Source organism: Theileria orientalis, chromosome 2 (genome assembly GCF_000740895.1).
Source record: "Theileria orientalis strain Shintoku DNA, chromosome 2, complete genome".
Lineage (NCBI taxonomy): Eukaryota > Apicomplexa > Aconoidasida > Piroplasmida > Theileriidae > Theileria > Theileria orientalis.
In genome coordinates this window covers 1884785-1904055 of record NC_025261.1, presented here as the reverse complement: position 1 = coordinate 1904055, position 19271 = coordinate 1884785, and the positions used below count along the sequence as shown (strand labels likewise).

Here is a 19271-nt window from a genome sequence, read left to right as displayed (position 1 = left end):
TTTTGAGCTCATTCAGCCTTAATTTGCCATGGATTCTGCCGCTAGGGACGTTACTCTCCTGAAGGGTGAAAAGGCCGAGTTTCCCATTCTCTGCGAGACCTGCCTGGGCCCGAATCCCCTGATTAGGATGATCAAGCACACGTTGGGCAAGGACTGTAAGATTTGTGAGCGGCCTTTCACCATCTTCAGGTGGAAGCCCGGTCCCAAGGCCAGATATAAGCAGACCATAATCTGTCAAACTTGCGCCAAGGTCAAAAACCTATGTCAAACGTGTCTATTCGATCTTAAATACGGATTACCAATACAGGTATTTATACTCATGTACTACATATGAAGTGAATTATATGTATTCACTTATACATAAACTTATGTGTGAAAGGTCACCAAGTGGTACCATTCTTTCCTTAATTGGTATTAGTGTTATCGTTCACACAATTTTAATGCTGTATCGGTTACTATTCTAAATGCTAAATAATTTTTCTACTTATGTAAAGGTTTTAAGGTTATTTTTTAGGTCAGGGATAAATTTTTGGAAAACCCGCTCGAGCTTCCTGACTCGAACAAGAACCTGCTTCATAAGCTGAATAACATCGAAAGCAATCCCGGCAACTACGCTCCTAGCATGTCCAGCGAGAACAACCAGCTGCTGGAGCGCATTGCCAGGGTCGCTCCCTACTACCGCCGCAACAAGCCCAGGATCTGCACCTTCTGGGTCAGGGGCATGTGTAACCGCGGCGAGGAGTGTCCTTACTCTCACGAGGAGGACGCTTTCGACCCCAGTCTGTCAAAGCAGTCCATAAAGAGTCGCTACAAGGGCCATGATGACCCTCTCGCGAAGAAGATACTGGATAAACTTGAGCAATCGATTTCTGCGGAAACTGCTGCTGCCGGTGCTGCTCCTGCTGCTTCCGAGTTTCCTTCAATGAATCCTAACGAGGCCATTAAAAGGATGGATTAATCTATTAGTGTGAACTTATGCATATGTATTCGCGGATAAACATCTATATTAGTTCTTTTATTTTTGATATTGGCTGAATGTGACTATCTAGCAAGTGGCTTTATAGACAGGTACCGGTCTTAAAAAAACGCTGCCTACAACAAATCAATACCGATACCTTCAGAGGCTAACGACCTTAATACGCTGATATAAGTGCTAATATGTCTGTATTTACTGTTAAATGTGTATATTTGTGTATGTGTATATCTATGTTACTATATATACCTTATACTACTATACTTATACTTAACTGTATATACTTATACCTATATATACCTACATACACTTATATATACACTATTATATACACTATGTATACACATACATACCTGCATATACAATACTACCAGTATATATACCTAGTGTATGTGTATACATAGTGTATATGTTGTATGTTCATCAATACGCAGAGACTCAGTGCTCCATCAACCTGCCGTCGACTATGGTCTGTCACAGATAACTAGATTTGTTGTACGACTGTATCAGACTCAGTGGCTCGCCCTTGGATATGCACGGGTCAAAATACACTGCTTGGCTTTCTATTCCCAGCAGATTAACCCCTCTTTTCATCTTAAAGTAGCCTTCAACTCCCCAATTGATCCCCCAAGTGTTTTTACATATCCAGAACTTAACCTTAGTATTGTCGACATCCTCCTCGCCCCAACCGACAATAACAATGGCGTGATTTGTGTACTCCCAACCTAAGTATGGGCGTTATTTATTAAGAATCAGTAATGCCATCAGTAGCAGCACTGACACTATTAATTTTTATACTACTACATTAGTCATTCCTATCTAACGGTACCGTTAAAGTTATCGTTTGGTAGGTCACACACCATCCCGTGCTTATAATTTACGTCAAATACTCCTAATCATCATCGTCACCATCATCAGTGTTAAACTCTTACCGCTATGGTAGTAAAACAGCTCATTTGGTGCATATATTGCTACAGCCACTGGTCCATTTGTTATTATTTCATTCATCATGTTAATTTCATTTGTGGACTCATAGAATCCTCCAACGTATCCGTATTCCTTTATGTACCTGTTTACATCTTTAATCACCAATTATCTTTTTACCATTTTTTATCACTATTGTATCTTCCATTTTGCTCTTTACTTGAATTAACTCCTAATTCCTTTACGTGTTTTCCTGCCAGCATTAAAAATCCACCGAAGCATCCTTGACAATATGCCTATTATTGTTTCATTAATCCCATTACTTAATAATTACCTATTTAACAAATGCCATGTTTAAAACCTAATTCCATTATTTACTGCCATTATATAACTATTAGCATTTATTATCTTCTCTGTTAGTTTACTACTAATTGATCAATTATGCGCCCGTTTGTAACTTACTGATTTCAAAAGCTCATCTATTGACAATTCAAATTGCTTCAGTGGCCACTTCTTGTTTGGGTACAGCTTGTTAAACAGTATTTGAAACCTCTTACTTATTACATACAGTGAGCTGTGTACGTAACAGCTACCACAATCTCCTATGACTTATTATATTTTCCCTTAATTAGAGCTTAACCATCTGTATTGACCAGCTATTTATGGTACTTAATTTTACTGTTATCCTCTTAACTAAACCAATACTTAATTCTCTTAATGTCTCTATTAGTTTTACGCATCATCAGTATCAGTTACCTTGACTAGATATGTGAATATCTTCATCCATTCCATTAAACGGATCACCCCAAGTCCTACACGTTAGATATCAAGGATTACAGCTATCCACCACCAATCAACAATCCATCAACACTAACTATCTATGTAGCCACCATTAACTATTTTTGGGTGTTACTTACCAATTTTTCGGCAGTTTACTGTAGTTTCTCTCCACAATCTTGTCGTTACATGGGTATATGTCCTGACTCCTATTCTCTGTGCCAATCAAGTTGAAGTAAGCCTTATCTTTCAAATACGAGTTAATCGGATAGTAGTGTACGCCTTTGTGCAGTTGCAAGAACCTGAATGGTGTCAAGTCGCTATATTCTGTGTAATTTTTCCTGTTCCAGCTTCCAACTCTACTGATCTCGTCTTCTTCTTTACCACCATCACCGGTACCTCTTGCAATTTCAACACCGATGTTATTGCGATATTTACTTGTTGTATTACTTTTCGTGCTACCAGTCTTGTAAGTCAAGTCAATTATGTAGTTTTTATTATTCAAACTATCACTCGTACTGGTAGTACCACTGGTACTACTAATGCTGCTCTTATCACCATTGCTGGTGCCACTGCCTTGGCCATAATTATCTTTCAGACTATATATCTTTTGGGCATAAAAACATCCAAACTCGTAATTCTCCTTTACCTTTTTACTGTACCAGCCTATTTGTATTTTACTTGGGTCTGTTTCGTAGCACTTTATGTTTCCAAACTCGTCTTCACTTATGCCTATCAATAGCATCGTTTAAATGTAAACGGCAACACCAACTTGCCGTAATTAACAATATTTATATACTCCTATGCTAAACTACCATGTAACACATTCTTACTTTGCGTTATCTGCTTACACTCATTATTCTTTATGTTACTGTACTTAAAGTATCCTGAATATCATCAATTAAATATCATTGATGTTTATGTATCAATATAAATATTTATAAAGTTACCAAAGTAATTTTTATTGTCTATATTTATCATTAACCCTTCATCATACACCAGTGTCCTATTAATTTATCAGTTTTCATGATAACTCCTGTTTAGCTAGCACACTTATTACTTTCTCATAACTACCATTTTAACTACTAAATTACATATTTTATCATTATTTCCTCAATATTTGCGTTTTACTTACCAATTTCCTATTGGTTGACTACTTTTTATACTCTTCACTGACAAATATTTCCAATTATTTCTTGGATACAGTAGGTTTCTTTGTACATAATTTTCATCTGACAATTCTACTGTAAATTCCTTTAAATCTCCGTATATCTCATCCAAATATGATTTAAAATTATCAATTTTTAAATTTTCTGCGTTTTTATTTGGAAATGAGCTTCCGCAGTTATGGAATCCACTGCTCGCTTCAGTCTCATATATCTTCCATACTCCTATCGCATCCTTCTACATAATTTTTCAATGAGTATAACTAGCTATTTGTATACACTTTCAATCATCACTTTTACTTTCTATCTTTGTTTTGTTTACATTTTACTAACTATTTTGTGTGTGATTCCTATATAATCATACCGTTAATGTGTGTATTGGCAAATCCGCTTTACATTTATTTAAAACAATTATTAGTGTTATATAATATGTATACACTTTACACACTTCAATTATCATTTAAAATTCATTTTACTCACCAATATCATTCACCTTCTGTGGTGTGTTGTGATTCCATAATAATTTTTAGTTACTTTTATTTTTATTTTTGTCGTTTTTTATTATTACATATATTATTTTTAATTAGCTACTATTCTTCTTATTTTATAAACATTAAACCGTCCTATCGAATTGTGCGCATAGCGACACCAACTACTGGAATCCATGTATTTTAACTGGCGTGTATATCACATATATAACGAAATTAATAGCCAACCATTTAACAACGTGTATTAAGTGGTTACTGTTAATACGTGTTATGTTTCCAAGTCTGTTTAACAGAAACTTAGTTGGATCTTCTTCCTGGCTTCAGAGGTTAGCCACTGAAGGCTGGCTAGATTAGCAACTTTCTAGTTTCGCTTCTGTCAATCGACATCTTCATCTGGTTAATGGTCTTGTAGAGGCGTATAATGAAGGTAATCACGATGAAGTTGAGTATTACGAGTATGCCTATGAGAACGCAGCTTGTGATGGTAACGACGCTCTTGGCTACTTCCGAGTTAAACTTTTCAGTTTTAATTTTTCCTGTCTTGATGTTTCCTGTTCCGTAGAAGTGCCACCTTCCTGCGAACATGACGTAGATGTCGCACTCGTCTCCGTAATCCACCACGATTTCATCGTCCTTGGTGTAGCTGAACGAGAGCGGGTACCTTCCTTCGTGCTTGGAGCGGTCGTACTTCCATATTGTCAGGTGCTGGACTGTATCATTGTTTGGATCTTGAGGGTTTTCAATTTTATTTATTTGCTTCACTTCTTTGCATCTGGTGTCGTTATTGAATATGTATTTAAATATCTTAATGTCTTTCACTTTCAGTTCATATTTGGTGTTGTCGTTTGGGATTAGGCTGTTTTCAGTAATAATTTCTATTTCTTCTGGATGCTCTTGATGCACTTCGTCTGCGTAAATTCCATTTTTGATAATGGAAATAATAGTAATTAGAATTAGGGCTCTAATCGTAATAGTCATCTTAGTTATAAATCGTAAATTACAGTTCCTGACTATTCAACTTAAACAAACTAATGTATTATAAACTCACTGTTAAAATTCTAAAAATTGCTTGTAAGGTACTGGTCGTTTGAACCCAAATCAATGTTCGGGTTTTCGAATGGGGATTTATCCAAAATAAACTGGCGCGTTTTGTTCTTTTCGAAATGAAAATTCAACAACCAACTCCATTTAACATTATAATTTGTTTCAATATTTAGTTTTGGGTTTGGAATCTTCCTTTTACTGTCGAATCCTCCTATATATTTTTACTTATTCATGCACATTTCAATTTCCAAAATTCTTTTAAACTTTTTAAATAAGCTATAAGAACCCATTAATCATAACTATTATCAGAAATACATTTGTTTCACTTATATTTCACCTTTTACATTCGATTAAAACTCGGTTTTTTGTTCTTACACACTTCTATTAGAACAGACTATGTTTTTATGTGTATTTAATAAAATCACTAAAATTTCATTTTTTTGTTTTTCTTTCTTCAGTTGCTACTTTTTTATTTTTAGAATGACTTAATTCAGATTGATCTTTTCCTCTTAGCTTTGTCGCTCACTCAATTAACCATATTAGCAACGTATTAGTGTTAAAACAAATTAAATGTTGCAACTGTCAGGTATCCCGTGTGATTAAACTGCGGCAGCTGATAGTTTACGTATTCTCCCGGTGCTTCCTCGTCCTCTGAGTACTCGAAGGCGCTCTCCTCCTCTGAGGAGTCGAAGTCGCCGTCGAAGCTGATTCCCCAGGGCTTCGTCAGGATCTCAAACGTTCTTATCCCTGTTCCATTATTAACCGGTTTATCTAAATCCTTGTAACTAGTTTATAATAGCTCTACATACTCGTAAATCCCTTTCCCCTCAGTGTCTCTGTCACCTTCTGTATCTGCTCAATTGAGGGCGTAAACACCACCAACTTCCCAAAGTGCTAAAAGAGGCATGAATCCCCAGTAACCTACCTTAATCACTTGTACTACATTGTCTACTGCTTTCCATGGCGACGGTAGGTCTAGGAACACTGAATCTATTGAGTGTTCACTAATTGATTGTTGCGATCCTTCTACTTTACATTCACTAGCTGCTTCTTCATCTGATAGTAGAAATGCGTCAGGCGCGTATGCGTCCCTTTCACATGTCGTCAACACCTTCGTTATTTTAGTCTTGTTAAATAGGTCACTACACATTTGTCATGTCACTTTCAATTGAGCATTAATGCCACATTAATTAAATCTACTAATTTATGCCACTCTATAACTTACTTTGAATGGCTCTGTCTTTCACTGTGACAGTCGAACGTAAAAAGGTGACCGTTGGGTGCCACTGCGCTTGCTAGGGCATAACTTAGTGATCCTGAACCGGTTCCTATTTAATTGTTAACTTATTTATCTAACACTACTTGTGTCGCTAGCAACCATCTATACCTAACTATGTAGTTTAATACCGCATTCCAGAACTCTCTTCCCTGGTATCAGGTCTAGTAACAATACTACCAACGATATATCAGCTCGGTACTAAATTACATTAACTTCATCGCATTACACTATCATATTCTAAGTTACACCTATTTATACTGCACTGATGCTGCATAAGCATGTATTCACTTATTCAAACGTACTAACCAGTATTTGTGTGCGATGTGTTATACTCTTCGTTATCAGTTCTGGAGTGGGTTTCAGTGGTACCACCCAGTGCGTTTTCTTCCCTGAGTCCCAGAATAACTACACATTTATAACCAATAAGCATCTTAGCAGTTTATTTCAGCATAGTGATACATCACTAAGGCTGATTTTAAACACACTCAGCACATATGATGAACACATCTCAATAAAATAGCACTTATTGTCAATGTATAAATGTATTTTGCTTAGGCTATTGTATAATATAAACCACTTTCAACTGTTTAAAACCCACTCTTTCATATGGAACAATATCTTAATATATACTCTTAATAATAATTAAGTATAAAAGTGGTCATATTGGCAAGTATGGGTCTGATTTGACCAACTGGAATCATATATTTTAATTAGGTTACATAACTGTCAAAACATATACTAGCTATTTGGCACCTTCTGACCGTACTCCTTTCCTATGCAGTCCACCAGGTCAAAGATTCCGTTCCTGTTGTGTATTAAGCGCTCGTTGCCCACGTTTGCCTCAGATTGTTTATTTTCTATCATCTCATTCTCGTTCGGAATCTGAGTAAGGTGTATTTTGTTTGGGCCACCGAATATTATTACTGTATCTCCCGGCTGAATCGGCATTTTTCTGCACTGGTGTGTTGATTACATCGACAATATTCAATTTTACGCTCCAATGTTTGGGGTGTTTGGAACAATTTAAAATTCGGCTCAGTGTTCAGGGATTATTGCCTATTATGTGAGAATATTTGTGTAAATATGATGAAATGTTAGACGAAAATTATCGGCTCGATTACTCAGAAATACCAGTGCAAGGTAGGGGGATTTACAGAATGAAAGGATATAATTTTTGTTATGCTATTTAAATACTATTATTTCTCTCGAAAAGATGGCACTGGAATTATAAACCAAGGCTAATTTTAGCGTACTGGGTGGGGGGTTGCACATTCAGTAAAAATTTATTATTTATTGTACCATATTTATCATGGAGGCAAAAAGGCCTACTATCATTAACAAACCAAATTCTATAAGTTAGTTTTAGCTATCTATAATATTTTATCATACTGTATTTATTGGTCGAACACCCACACGTCTTCCTCTTTTCAGAATTTTCTACTTATTGACCCTATTCACTAATCTTCCACATACTATCGACTATATATAAAATAACGAACAATTAATTTAGCATTTTTCCGGGTGATTCTGCTTTGCACTTCGTTTCTGTTTTACAAGGACAAGCCTCTGCACTTTTTGACTCTCTATGTTGCCAGTGTTGTTTTGGACATGTGCGATGGTGAGATTGCCAGGAAGTACGGCGAGGGTACGTTTTTACACAACGACGCTAGTGAATACGCACTATTTACTCTTAAATATGGACAAGTGAACGAGGCCCACCCAATGGCCAAGTTGTTAATAATTTGGGGCTTAACTACCATTTAATGCCCCAATTGGTTAACAATTATTATTCACTTGGGTTTTTAGTATTCACTCCGCAGCAGTTGCTAATTTACCGCATAAGATAACATAATGTGCAGCCACCATTTTCGGAGCAATGTTCGACTCACTTTTCGACAGAATGACCACAACCTTCCTCTACATGATGCTGAGCATAAAGTACCCGAACTACCTTCTGTGTAGGTTTCAGCTGCCCTAGCTAGTTCCCTAGTTTCTCCGTGTATTGACGCAGCACCTCCGCACACTGAACACACACGTCGATGCACACGCCTAAGCACGTTAACTCTTAACTATAGTCTTCTACTTCATATTATTCTGGGATGTCGTCGGACACTGGTCCCACAACTACGTGTAAGTTCAACCAGCTACGATTAGTGAGTACTTATGTCCGGGCAGTTGGTGCTGCCTACTGCAGCAATGTACTTAAACACCGCTCATTGGTTTACAGGTGCTCGATTCTCGGAGCCTTGAACCACAAGAAGATTGACGGGTTCTTTTTGTTGAAGATGTACTATGAGAAGAGACGTAAGTTTAACTTATTGCATGGGAGCAGGCACTTAACCAGTAGAGGGGGCACACAGTCAGTGGCACGCTGAGCCTAGTGTGTTAACCCCTAACAATAAGGCCAACCTTTAGTTAGACTCATCGGTGCACTTCTAATGAAACATTTAGCCTTGATGGGAGCCTCAATTGTCTGCTTTGAAGCATTTTTCCTTTCCCTCTACCTGATGTCGTTTACGAAGACCGGATCAAACATGAACACGCTGTGTAAGTGGCCCCTAGGATATTGCGCTAGAATTGAGTTATAGAGCAGCTTCCACTGCTATCCATTGAGTTATCTCCCAGATAACCTTTTACACTCCATTCTTTATAAATAATTCGCTCAGGTCGCTTCTTGGTGTTCGGATCTATGCCTCTTGCATTCTTCAAAGCAGTAAGTTCATAGCTACTGCCACCCTTAGATATCTACATGCCTTCAGTGACCTACAGCACACGCTAAAAATGTCTAATCACTCATTTAGTTCACTAACACCGCCCAATTCTTTTACGCCTCGAAACGTCTCGCCAACTATGAGGTTGAACAGTTTGACACGAAATCAGTCATGAAATAAGATTTTAATGCAGTTAATTTTTTTTATTTTTTTGTTACACGGTAAATATAGTAAGTATGTGTAAGGCTGAGATGTGAGGCATGGAATCCTACACAGTCTGTCAGTTTTTTTACAGTTAGCTCATACCAAACTCGGAATCTCTCGATCTTGGAATTTATAAGCTGAAAGAAGTTATTTATAGGGGGTTTGGGCTTAAACATACAGTAAATGGAAAAATAATGTATATGGTATGACCTAATAAATATTTAGCGGAACGCACCCACGTAAAAATATATAAACTGACTTTAAATTTTTAAATAAATAGTAAAAGGTCGATTAAAAAATGAGCACACCAGAAGAGCTTGAAAAAAAAGCCAAAAGTTGCTCCAGAAAGTTCTTTTTTGGTCTATTTGGAAACACACAAGAGGAAGCCCAGGAGCTGTACACGCAGGCAGCAAATAAATATAAGCAGTTACACAAATGTGGGTTTTAGATAAATATACTTAATTAAATTACACATATAAGAAGAAGCTGCATAAGAACTTGGCACAGATGAAAACCGTAACTAGAATAGAATAACGCTAACTTTTTACAGGGCAGGACGCCTCAAGATGCTTTCAAGAATCAGTTAAGTTATCAGAAAAGAACAAAGATTATATGTTCACAGCAATGAACCTGGTTGAACTCTCTAACTGCATAAAGAAAATTAATCCAAACTGTAAGCATAAATGAAGAATTAGCGACAATATTAGATACGTGACAGACCAATTAGAAAATATATAAGGGCTTAAGTAGCAATATAATAGATACTTAAGTGGCGAATGTGCAGCACAATTTAACTTAATACAGCAAACGACTTCGTGGATCCCCTCATCAGAGCCACGCAGGTGTACAACATCCAGGGGAAGTTCGCACAGTCGGGAAGAGTGTTTAAGAATGTAGCGGAGACGATGGAAGAAAGGCTCGACTACGAGGGAGCCATGGTGTACTACAAAAAATCGGCAGAAACCTACGACCTGGACGAGTACGGGAAGGTAGCAGGCTCCCAGTGCCTGCTTAAGTACGCAGACTTGGCGTCAACCTTGACAGACAAGTACGACGAGGCAATAGAGGTGCGCTTCTAAGAGTAGTTAGCTTTTATTTTGGCCCATTGCACTAACTCTTACGCAGATTTACGAAGCACAAGCACGGAAAAACGTCAAGAACGACTTGCTCAAGTACGGCGTCAAGGATCTGCTCTTCAAAGCCGGCGTTCTTAGGATACTAAACTCCGATCCGACTGACGCCAAGATAGCGCTCGAAAAGTACGACATCTGGGACGAGACTTTCAAGGACACCAGGGAAGGGCGCTTCCTAAAGGTACGATGAGTTACTCAGGCAGCCGCGACTGAGAATTAAACCAATAACTGTTTCTTAGGGCCTGATCGACTCCTCAGAGAGCAACGATATGGGAGAATTTCAAGAAAAAATGTAAGCGCGTATGCTAAATTGCATTTCTTAGGAAGGACTTTGACTCGTTTGCACGATTGGATAACTGGAAGATAAAGGTGTTATACAAGGTTAGCATTAGATACAGATGAGGAGGTTTATTAAAATAGTTATTAAATAGTTAAGATATTGCATATGACCGGCAAAAGAAATGAATGGTTGCTGATAAAAGATAAATTGGTAGCCTGAATTGACCTCACACACAATAATAGCAATATACACTATTATCTCAAGACCTGTATATAATGGGCACATAAATAGATAAATAATGATTAAGTAATGGATAATTAGTAGTTATATTGTATATTAATTATTGATTTGGCTAATGTTGCACCTTAGCTCAAGAATAAAATGGAGGGTGGAATCACAGCAAATGAATCAGAACATATAGACCTCACGTGATTTAAAATACACAATTTTAAGGATTTTTCAATAATTTTAATAATGGTTAAATATACACTGAATCAATAGAATGTTTAAGTAGATTTATCACTGTTTTATTATACAATTAACCTAAACACGGTTAAAATTTAATATCTGTAAAAGAAATACATGTAATAACAAAAAAGAGCTATAAAAATGAAGATGGACCCAATGAATATATGGAGTGAACACATATCGAAGGATGGAAGGAAGTATTATTACAATCAACTGGTACACAGCCTTCTGTAGATAAATAGATTCTATAGGCACCATTAGATAGGTTAAAGTAGTTTAAATAAAGTTAGAGAGTGTAAAATGATATTATAATATTGGTTTATTTGAGGGTTTGGCAGAATGAACAGTCAGAAACGTAGTTATCACTCTGAAACTTAAATTAGCAATAAGAGTAACAACAATAGTAGTTATAAGGCTTACATTGATGAAAAAAATAATGATTATTCTGTAGACTAAAAAATCGCAATGGTATAAGCCCGATGAGCTGAAAACGGAACAAGAAATACTGATAGAAGCCAAAACCAAATGGAGATCCTTTGCAACAGCAGAGGGGAAGATATTCTACTATAACACAGAGACGAAGGAAAGCGTATGGGAAATACCAGATGAGATAAGGAATCTGATGACCGAGGAGGACAACATCGACAACAACGTCCACGAGAACACAAAGGCGGCCTTTTTGACCTTCTTGGAAGGGTTCAACTTCTCGCAGAAGACGAGCTGGGACTCGGCGCTGAAGCAAATGGAAACTGACCCTAAGTAAATAAGTAGCTACTAAGAGATATGGCTGTAAGCAGCCCCTACTGTCTATTGAGTACCGCAAATTGGCGGGACTAATGCTTTGTAGGTGGCCAGTGTTCTCAATACTCTCCAAGGGGGACAAGAAGCAGCTATTCTCCGAGTTCTGCAGCCAGATACACAGGCGCAAGCAGGAGGAGATGCGGAGGAAGAGGAGCATGGTGCACAGCATCATCGAGACGCAGCTGAGCAACTGGGAGGAACTCGACCTCTCGACGACCTACGCCCAGTTCGCCAAGCGCTACCACACATACGAGTGGTGGAACTGGATCGACGAGGAGTCGCGGGACAACATTTTCCAGGACTACATCGAGGCCAACGAGAGCAGACTGAAGCGCAGGAAGAAGGAGCACAAGGTCGCGGCCATGGACTCACTGATCGACCTCATGATTCGGGACTACCGGGCTGAGCTGGTCCCCTGGGACCGCGCGAAGTCGAAGTACCGGGGCTACATGGACCTGAACGACATCGACGTGCTCAACTGCCACAAGTACGTCTTCAAGCAGGTCTACGACGACCGCTACAAGGAGGTAGAGCGCTCGAGCTACCGGCTCCAGAGGAAGCTGAGGGCACGCTTCTCAAATTTTCTCAAGGTAAGCGGCATCAAAGTTAGATAGGTAGTTGCTGAATTAGTCGGATTGTTAGTTAAGCAAGTGGCAATGGAGTTATGACGTTAGGAAGATGACTTACCATACGGCCGTTAACACTAATTGTTGCAGGAGGCCGTTAAAAAGGGCGAGATAGACTCAACAACCAAATTCTCAGATTTTATCGCCAACCACTCAAAGGAAGCAGTTTACGTTGACCTGGTGGGTCAGCCTGGCTCAACCCCAATAGACCTCTTTACGGAGGTTCAGAACACACTGCCGGTCAACTAGTGAATGTTAGACTAACGGAGCTGCTTATAGGCATTTTGAGCGGAAGATCAGTATTGAATCAGGTAACTGTTAAAATTCGCAACTCACTCAGCAAATGGTGCCCTTTTAACTGACTGGGAATGCTGGGATTCTATCGGGCACTGGCCACGTTCGAAGCACCGAGAAAGGGAGTGAATTGCCCAGTTAGTTGAGTAGAAGGGGCAGAAATCGTTTGAAAGTAATTTAATTCGGTTTCATGGCAATTATTACGAATAATTTCGCTTCATCCCGTGAAAAATGGATACGATCTGGATTCTCTCATTATTTCTGTATCGCAGAGCTGCTTTGAAGTAATGTTTGCCCTAAATTTGGCCTTCCACTAATGTTTTACATCTTTTCATATGCGTTAGATGACGTTTTAAATAAATGTGCACGGTGGCCATGAGAGATATTGCAGAAGTACTCGCCAGGCGTACACCCTATATTGAGGACGAAAAAAGAAGTTCTACAATAATTTTCGTTTCGGTTCTCACACATAATACATATTAATAATTATACACATAGATTTACATATCGTATAAAAGATTCTACCACTTTTTAGATTCGTTCAGACACAGCTGGGAAATAGCTGGAACTACTAAGTAAATCATTTGTAAATATTAGCTTTGCTCGTTAAAATTTTAACAATCTGTACCATTAAAATCACAATTGCTAATTCTGTACTATATTATCAATAAATTGAATAGTTGTTGTAAAATATTGACTCGACACTGAAAGTACAAAAAAGCCGACAAATGAATGGAAGAGAATAAGGTCTACAGAATATACTCAGATGGTTTGTTTTGTGCTGTATTATTTAAGCAATTTCATAATAATTAGCCAAATATTTGGTCAGAATCTTCTGATATTAGTTGAGATGGTAGCTTTAAGATAACATGGCTTAAAATGGCAGATAATGACTAGATATATTGGAAAAAAACTAAATATTTAAATGTACTTACACATCCGTTCATCTAGAGGCGGAATGGTGAATAAATAAACAACTTAATTCCAGTTTAGGTGTGTTCGATATGCTGCATCTAGGGCAGATGAGGCAACTCGAACAGGCAAAAAAAATGTTCAAAAACGTCCACCTGATAGCCGGAGTCACAGAAGACGATGAGACGAGGCGCTACAAGAGCCATATAGTGAACAGCATGGAAGAAAGGGTGGAAATGCTGAGGCACGTCAAGTGGGTGGACGAAATAATAGCGCCATGCCCGTGGGTGATAACCAGAAGCTTCTTCGAAAAGAACAACATCGACTTCGTAGCCCACGACGACATACCGTACACGGCAGTGCAGACGGTGTCGGACAAGGGGGCGGCCCTCGCTGGAGCTGGAGCCAGAGAAGGCGGGAAGAAGATGGAGTCCGAGGACATATACAAGTGGCTGAAGGAAGAGGTATTACTAGATAGCAGGAGGAATTAGATAAATATATCTTCTGGGATGTTGTGTCACCCCATCCATGCAGCCACAGACCGTTGCTCGGCGCCTGCAGAAATTATTGTGTTAATGATGCAATAGGGGAAGTTCAAGGCGACGCACAGGACTGCGGGGATCAGCACGACGGAATGTGTGGTCAAAATACTGCAGAACTACGAGGACTTCATAGACAAGTACACACCTACACAGTGGTATTCAGCTAGTAGATAGAAACTAGGTAGTGGAGAGGGTGTTTTATTCTTGACCCTAGGCAGCAGAGAACTGCATATATTCAGTGAAGTCGGTTCACAAAATGTATTTGTTAAATGTCAGAAAATGAGATTTATGCAATGTGAACCCTTGATAAAAATCAAAATATAGATCACATTATAAGTATAATAGGCTAATATAGATAGTATTTACTAGAATAAGAAAGTATTATTGGTGATGGTTGTGTGTATGAGGTGCTTATATAGCATTTTGATATGTTCAGCTTATTACTGATAATGGGCGATTGTCTTGTTCTGGCCTAAAACACCTTTTTATTCAATTCACTTTGTAATTAGTTTTATTTCATTGGTTATATTACAGTTTATTGCAGATATATAACCTTATTATTATGCTGGTTCTGGTTAAAAAAAACCGCAGTGAATTAATAACTCGTAGGTTCCTGAAGAATGGAATGAAACCCTCAGAACTGAACATTGACGTGACTAAGGCAACATCGATTTTAATTAAAAAGAACATAAATAAGCTAGTGGACAAGTTATTGCATCAGATAACGAAGATCACCCTCACAGATGAGCCTCTGGTATGTATTAGGTATTACGGATGTAATATATGAGGCTGCTTTTGTTGAAGGGGTTAAGCCCACTGTCAACGAGAAGCAGTTAGTAGAATCATTTAAGCAATGTTGACATATTTATGACTACATGTGCACTACCATTGGTAGTGGTAAGCACAACGACAGTCTGTAAATGTTATATAGGGGACTGGATTTGACTACAGAGTGGATGAACTGAGGTCTAATCTTATGAAAGCATTGACGCTATGGCTGAAGAAGTACAACATCGCTCTGAGAACATTTGTAAGGATGAATGAGCACTCGGATCATGAGCCATTTGCACACAACGATAACTTTATATCGCCTAATGATGAAGAAAAAAACACAGTAAATTCCGAAAAGATAGAAGGTATGTTAATATTAGGGTAAAATGAGTTTGGTAATATTTACAATTAAAACTGATTGGTGACTATTATGTGCCTAGAAATAGTTGCTAGTAACTGTTAAATAACCTGGAGTTAACAATTGTTTAGACGCTGGTTCCTCAGAGTTGAAATCGCCAGCACCATCAAGCAATCTTAACTTTAGCCCCGAAAACGCAAAGGGCACGAACTCTAAATTAAGCTGCGAAAGTCAGCACACGGTAGTGTACACGTTCGGCGTATTCGACCTGTTGCACTACGGACACGCACGCCACATGGAGCAAGTAAAAAAGATGTTCGAAAACGTGCACCTTATAATAGGAGTGTTATCGGACGACGATAGCATCAGGTGCAAGGGGAGGTTGATACAGCCACTCTCAATCAGAGTGGCCACCCTGGAGCACATAAGGTGGGTGGACGAGATTGTTCCAAACTGCCCCTTCGAGCTAACATCAGAATTTATCAAAAAGCACGGAATAGACTACGTGTGCCTCAACAAAGACCCCTCAGTTGACACTTCAAGTCCAGTGTGGAACGAGCTCAGGAGAACGAACAGGGTGTTGAACATTCCGAAGACGGTCTCCATGTGCACGTCGATTCTCATGCTGAGCATACTGCGCAACTACGAGCTGTACATCCAGCGCTCACTGGACAGGGGTGTGGGAAGAAGAGAGCTCAGGTTGGGCTACGCAAAGGAGCGCTCGTTGAAGGTGAAAAATTCCATGAAGAGTCTCCAAAAGAAGTTGAACGGAGAGTTGGTTAAGGCGACCTTAACTGACAAGCACATCGTAAGAGTCTAGTTATTTGTTATATAACATTGCATGTTAGGTATTTACCACAATGATTTAGAAGTGGTTATATAGATAGTGCCAATGGAATTAGTAATATTTGTTACAACTAGTAGTAATAGTGGTAACGGTGGTTACTATTGGTACATACAACTTATATGTAACACTGATTATTTTCATAGGGTCACAAATTCGACAAGAATGTCGACGTTATAATCGAAAAGGTGATTGACACAATCGACAATTGGAGGAGAGACTACGATCACCTGATATCGGAGTTCGCAAAGTACTACAGAGGTCTCATTAAAAGGGATGAGATTAACGTTTAATTTGTTTTTTTCTACATCGCTTCCTAAAATGTGTTTCGTATGTGTGTGCTTTGTGGAATGGTTATATTATGTCTGGATTAGGTTGTAAGTGGTGAGAAGAAAGGCCAGTTGGATGCCAGGGTAAGCACAAAGTAGAGTAGAGGCACTAGCAATGATAGGAGTGGTTAGGTAGTTGGAAATAACTCACATTATTGACCACTGCGGAAATTAAAATAATCAAACTTGTTATGAATGGCTGAGGATACAGATAAGGCATGCATAAATCTATAAAAATTTGGAAGGAAGGATAATTTATCGATGGGTAAAATTATGTTTAAACTTGCCAATCCAAAGGATCACAGAGGTAATTATCCCCATGGTCAAGGCTGAACTGTCTTTGGCTCAGGAAAGTATTGGAGAGTGGAATCTTGCATTATAGTCACGTGAATACACTAACTTTTACACGGAAATAGTGAAAATGGATGACTCAGCCTGATTGAAACTCGTAAAGTTCATCTTTACAGGTCTATCGCTGAGAATTTAAATTGCCAATTAAAAAGTCTGATTGTTAAAAAGTTGATTTTTGGCTTTATAACAAAGGGCAGTTGATGCGCATTATTTTTATTACAAAATATTTGTTTATTTATTGATCCCTTTTTTATCGCAGGAATCTAGTAGAATCCACTGATTCCATTGATTTGCAACAGAGCATATCTGCTGATCAAGCTTCTTTACCTAATCCTAATGAACCAGTTTCTATTACAGTTAGTACTGATGTTCATCATACACCTACAGTTCCTACCTCCGTTGTAGTTGCTGATGAGACTCATGTTGCCTCTATTACTCCAGATTCTGTCTCTAAAGAGATTGGAGATTCTGTAGAAGGCACTCACTCTGGCGTCCAACCCATGACGGCCTCTGCTCCCCCTATGGGTCAGATTGCGACCTCGCCAATTGTGGCATCTGCTGCTCCTGTGACTTCTGGAATGGTACCAGGCGCCTCCGCTGCAGGAGCTCCTGTTGCAGGCGCTCACCTCGGTGCCCAGGTCGGCTCTGTGGCAATGGGCGCTCCCTTGGCCGGGGCCGCTGCCGTTCCAGGTGGTCTTGTCCACGGACCTCCAGTGGCCGCCCCGGTAGCCCACGCCGGTGGCCAGGTTGGCACTGTGCCAATGGGAGCTTCCCTTGCCGCTCCTATGGCTCACGGAACTCCAGTCGCCGGTGCTTCAATGGTCCACGCGGCCCCTGGAGCCCAGGTGGCTCCCGGAACCCATGTTGCCCCTGGAACAATGACTGGCCCCCCTGTTGTCGCTGCCCATTTCGCCGACCAGAATACAGCCTCGGCTGGAGCTCCCATGACGGCCGGCCTCGGAGCGGCCTCAATTCCAGCTCCAGTGGTCACGCCCATTAACATGGCCTCTCCTGTAGCAGGAACTCACCTTGGCGCCCAGGTAGCTGGTACACCAGTTGCCGGCGCCCCGTTAGCAGGTGCTCCCGTCGCCGGTGCTCCCGTGGCCGGTGCCCCTGTTGTACCGGGTGCGAGTGTTGCAGCTCCTGCAGGACAGCCAGCGGCAGTAAATCAACAAGATTCTGGACATCAATCTGAGGGTGCTGGTAGGTCTACTTTTGGAGGTTTTAATCCATTAGTTTAATAGCCGTTTCAAATTATAATTCACGTAAAAGTGTAACACGTGTGAGATTTTTATAATTGTATCACAACTTACAACTTTAATGTAGTACTCACTATTTTACATGTTTACTAGTTTTTATTTTGTATTTTCCAAAGTGGTTTCATGATTCTTGATATTTCATGTGAAGATAATAACGCTTTAACATACTAATTAATCTTTGTATCATGGACCATTAGATAAGCCATTGGATAAGGCTAAAAGTATTGTAACTAGCGTTAAATCCAAATCTGGGCAAAATGTGTAAGTGAAATCATTTATAATTTCGGTCGATTTTATTAGTTATCCCTACATAAGATTCCATTGTAAAAGTGCTTCATTTTTCTACACATAACTTTTGATTTAACTCAAAATTAAATTTACATCTGTGTTGAACCTTTGGTGAAACTGAAACTTTGTAATTAAGTGTCTATTTGATTAATTGTTCCCCATTGATGTTTAACACACATACTAGTCTAAAATTTCATTCTTTGAATAAACGTGTATATTTGCTAAGTACTGTATATTTGTATATTTTACATCATATTATGTCCTAGTTTTGGACTTTACAATCTTTCGATTGCGGTGGCACTGTCGGTGCCTTAAAGCTTACTCTGCAGAGGAATTAAGTTCCTTAAATTGATTACTCCTTCGGAGTATGTTAAATCTGAGACTGCATTTGGGGTGAGTACAATATTTTACATCCATTTCGGGCTATATTAAATTCTCGTTAACCTAAG

At 39.1% G+C, this 19271-nt stretch overlaps 9 protein-coding genes across 9 annotated transcripts; 6 read left to right on the top strand and 3 right to left on the bottom strand.

Moving 5' to 3' along the window:
* Positions 1-28: 28 nt before the first annotated feature.
* TOT_020000866 (uncharacterized protein) lies at positions 29-958 on the top strand (the record flags this gene model as incomplete). The annotated part of the gene is made up of 2 exons (XM_009692617.1): positions 29-307; positions 515-958. 2 exons carry the CDS (start codon positions 29-31, stop codon positions 956-958), a joined length of 723 nt encoding a protein of 240 aa, XP_009690912.1.
* A 489-nt stretch (positions 959-1447) lies between these two features.
* TOT_020000865 (cathepsin-like cysteine protease) lies at positions 1448-4300 on the bottom strand (the record flags this gene model as incomplete). Its single annotated transcript, XM_009692616.1, has 11 exons — positions 1448-1698; positions 1803-1865; positions 1906-2042; positions 2078-2193; positions 2360-2499; positions 2654-2709; positions 2815-3406; positions 3508-3561; positions 3625-3680; positions 3810-4078; positions 4205-4300. The coding sequence occupies 11 exons, from the start codon at positions 4298-4300 to the stop codon at positions 1448-1450; spliced, it is 1830 nt and encodes a 609-aa protein (XP_009690911.1).
* A 373-nt stretch (positions 4301-4673) lies between these two features.
* On the bottom strand, positions 4674-5306 carry TOT_020000864 (conserved hypothetical protein; the record flags this gene model as incomplete). The annotated part of the gene is made up of 1 exon (XM_009692615.1): positions 4674-5306. One exon carries the CDS (start codon positions 5304-5306, stop codon positions 4674-4676), a length of 633 nt encoding a protein of 210 aa, XP_009690910.1.
* A 622-nt stretch (positions 5307-5928) lies between these two features.
* Positions 5929-7599, bottom strand: TOT_020000863 (uncharacterized protein; the record flags this gene model as incomplete). The annotated part of the gene is made up of 7 exons (XM_009692614.1): positions 5929-6143; positions 6182-6266; positions 6298-6514; positions 6598-6700; positions 6780-6849; positions 6958-7056; positions 7405-7599. 7 exons carry the CDS (start codon positions 7597-7599, stop codon positions 5929-5931), a joined length of 984 nt encoding a protein of 327 aa, XP_009690909.1.
* Positions 7600-7960: 361 nt separating this feature from the next.
* On the top strand, positions 7961-9542 carry TOT_020001094 (CDP-diacylglycerol-inositol 3-phosphatidyltransferase; the record flags this gene model as incomplete). Its single annotated transcript, XM_009692613.1, has 8 exons — positions 7961-8006; positions 8162-8296; positions 8511-8609; positions 8727-8781; positions 8879-8955; positions 9103-9198; positions 9318-9364; positions 9453-9542. The coding sequence occupies 8 exons, from the start codon at positions 7961-7963 to the stop codon at positions 9540-9542; spliced, it is 645 nt and encodes a 214-aa protein (XP_009690908.1).
* A 322-nt stretch (positions 9543-9864) lies between these two features.
* TOT_020000861 (uncharacterized protein) lies at positions 9865-11411 on the top strand (the record flags this gene model as incomplete). Its single annotated transcript, XM_009692612.1, has 7 exons — positions 9865-10003; positions 10117-10239; positions 10371-10633; positions 10692-10880; positions 10939-10991; positions 11023-11080; positions 11349-11411. The coding sequence occupies 7 exons, from the start codon at positions 9865-9867 to the stop codon at positions 11409-11411; spliced, it is 888 nt and encodes a 295-aa protein (XP_009690907.1).
* Positions 11412-11588: 177 nt separating this feature from the next.
* Positions 11589-13123, top strand: TOT_020000860 (formin binding protein 3; the record flags this gene model as incomplete). Its single annotated transcript, XM_009692611.1, has 4 exons — positions 11589-11663; positions 11899-12206; positions 12295-12838; positions 12965-13123. The coding sequence occupies 4 exons, from the start codon at positions 11589-11591 to the stop codon at positions 13121-13123; spliced, it is 1086 nt and encodes a 361-aa protein (XP_009690906.1).
* A 1049-nt stretch (positions 13124-14172) lies between these two features.
* TOT_020000859 (CTP:phosphorylcholine cytidylyltransferase) lies at positions 14173-16888 on the top strand (the record flags this gene model as incomplete). The annotated part of the gene is made up of 6 exons (XM_009692610.1): positions 14173-14544; positions 14668-14759; positions 15232-15376; positions 15554-15758; positions 15868-16565; positions 16742-16888. The coding sequence occupies 6 exons, from the start codon at positions 14173-14175 to the stop codon at positions 16886-16888; spliced, it is 1659 nt and encodes a 552-aa protein (XP_009690905.1).
* Positions 16889-17243: 355 nt separating this feature from the next.
* On the top strand, positions 17244-18799 carry TOT_020000858 (conserved hypothetical protein; the record flags this gene model as incomplete). The annotated part of the gene is made up of 3 exons (XM_009692609.1): positions 17244-17287; positions 17535-18496; positions 18732-18799. The coding sequence occupies 3 exons, from the start codon at positions 17244-17246 to the stop codon at positions 18797-18799; spliced, it is 1074 nt and encodes a 357-aa protein (XP_009690904.1).
* Between the last annotated feature and the right edge of the window lie 472 nt (positions 18800-19271).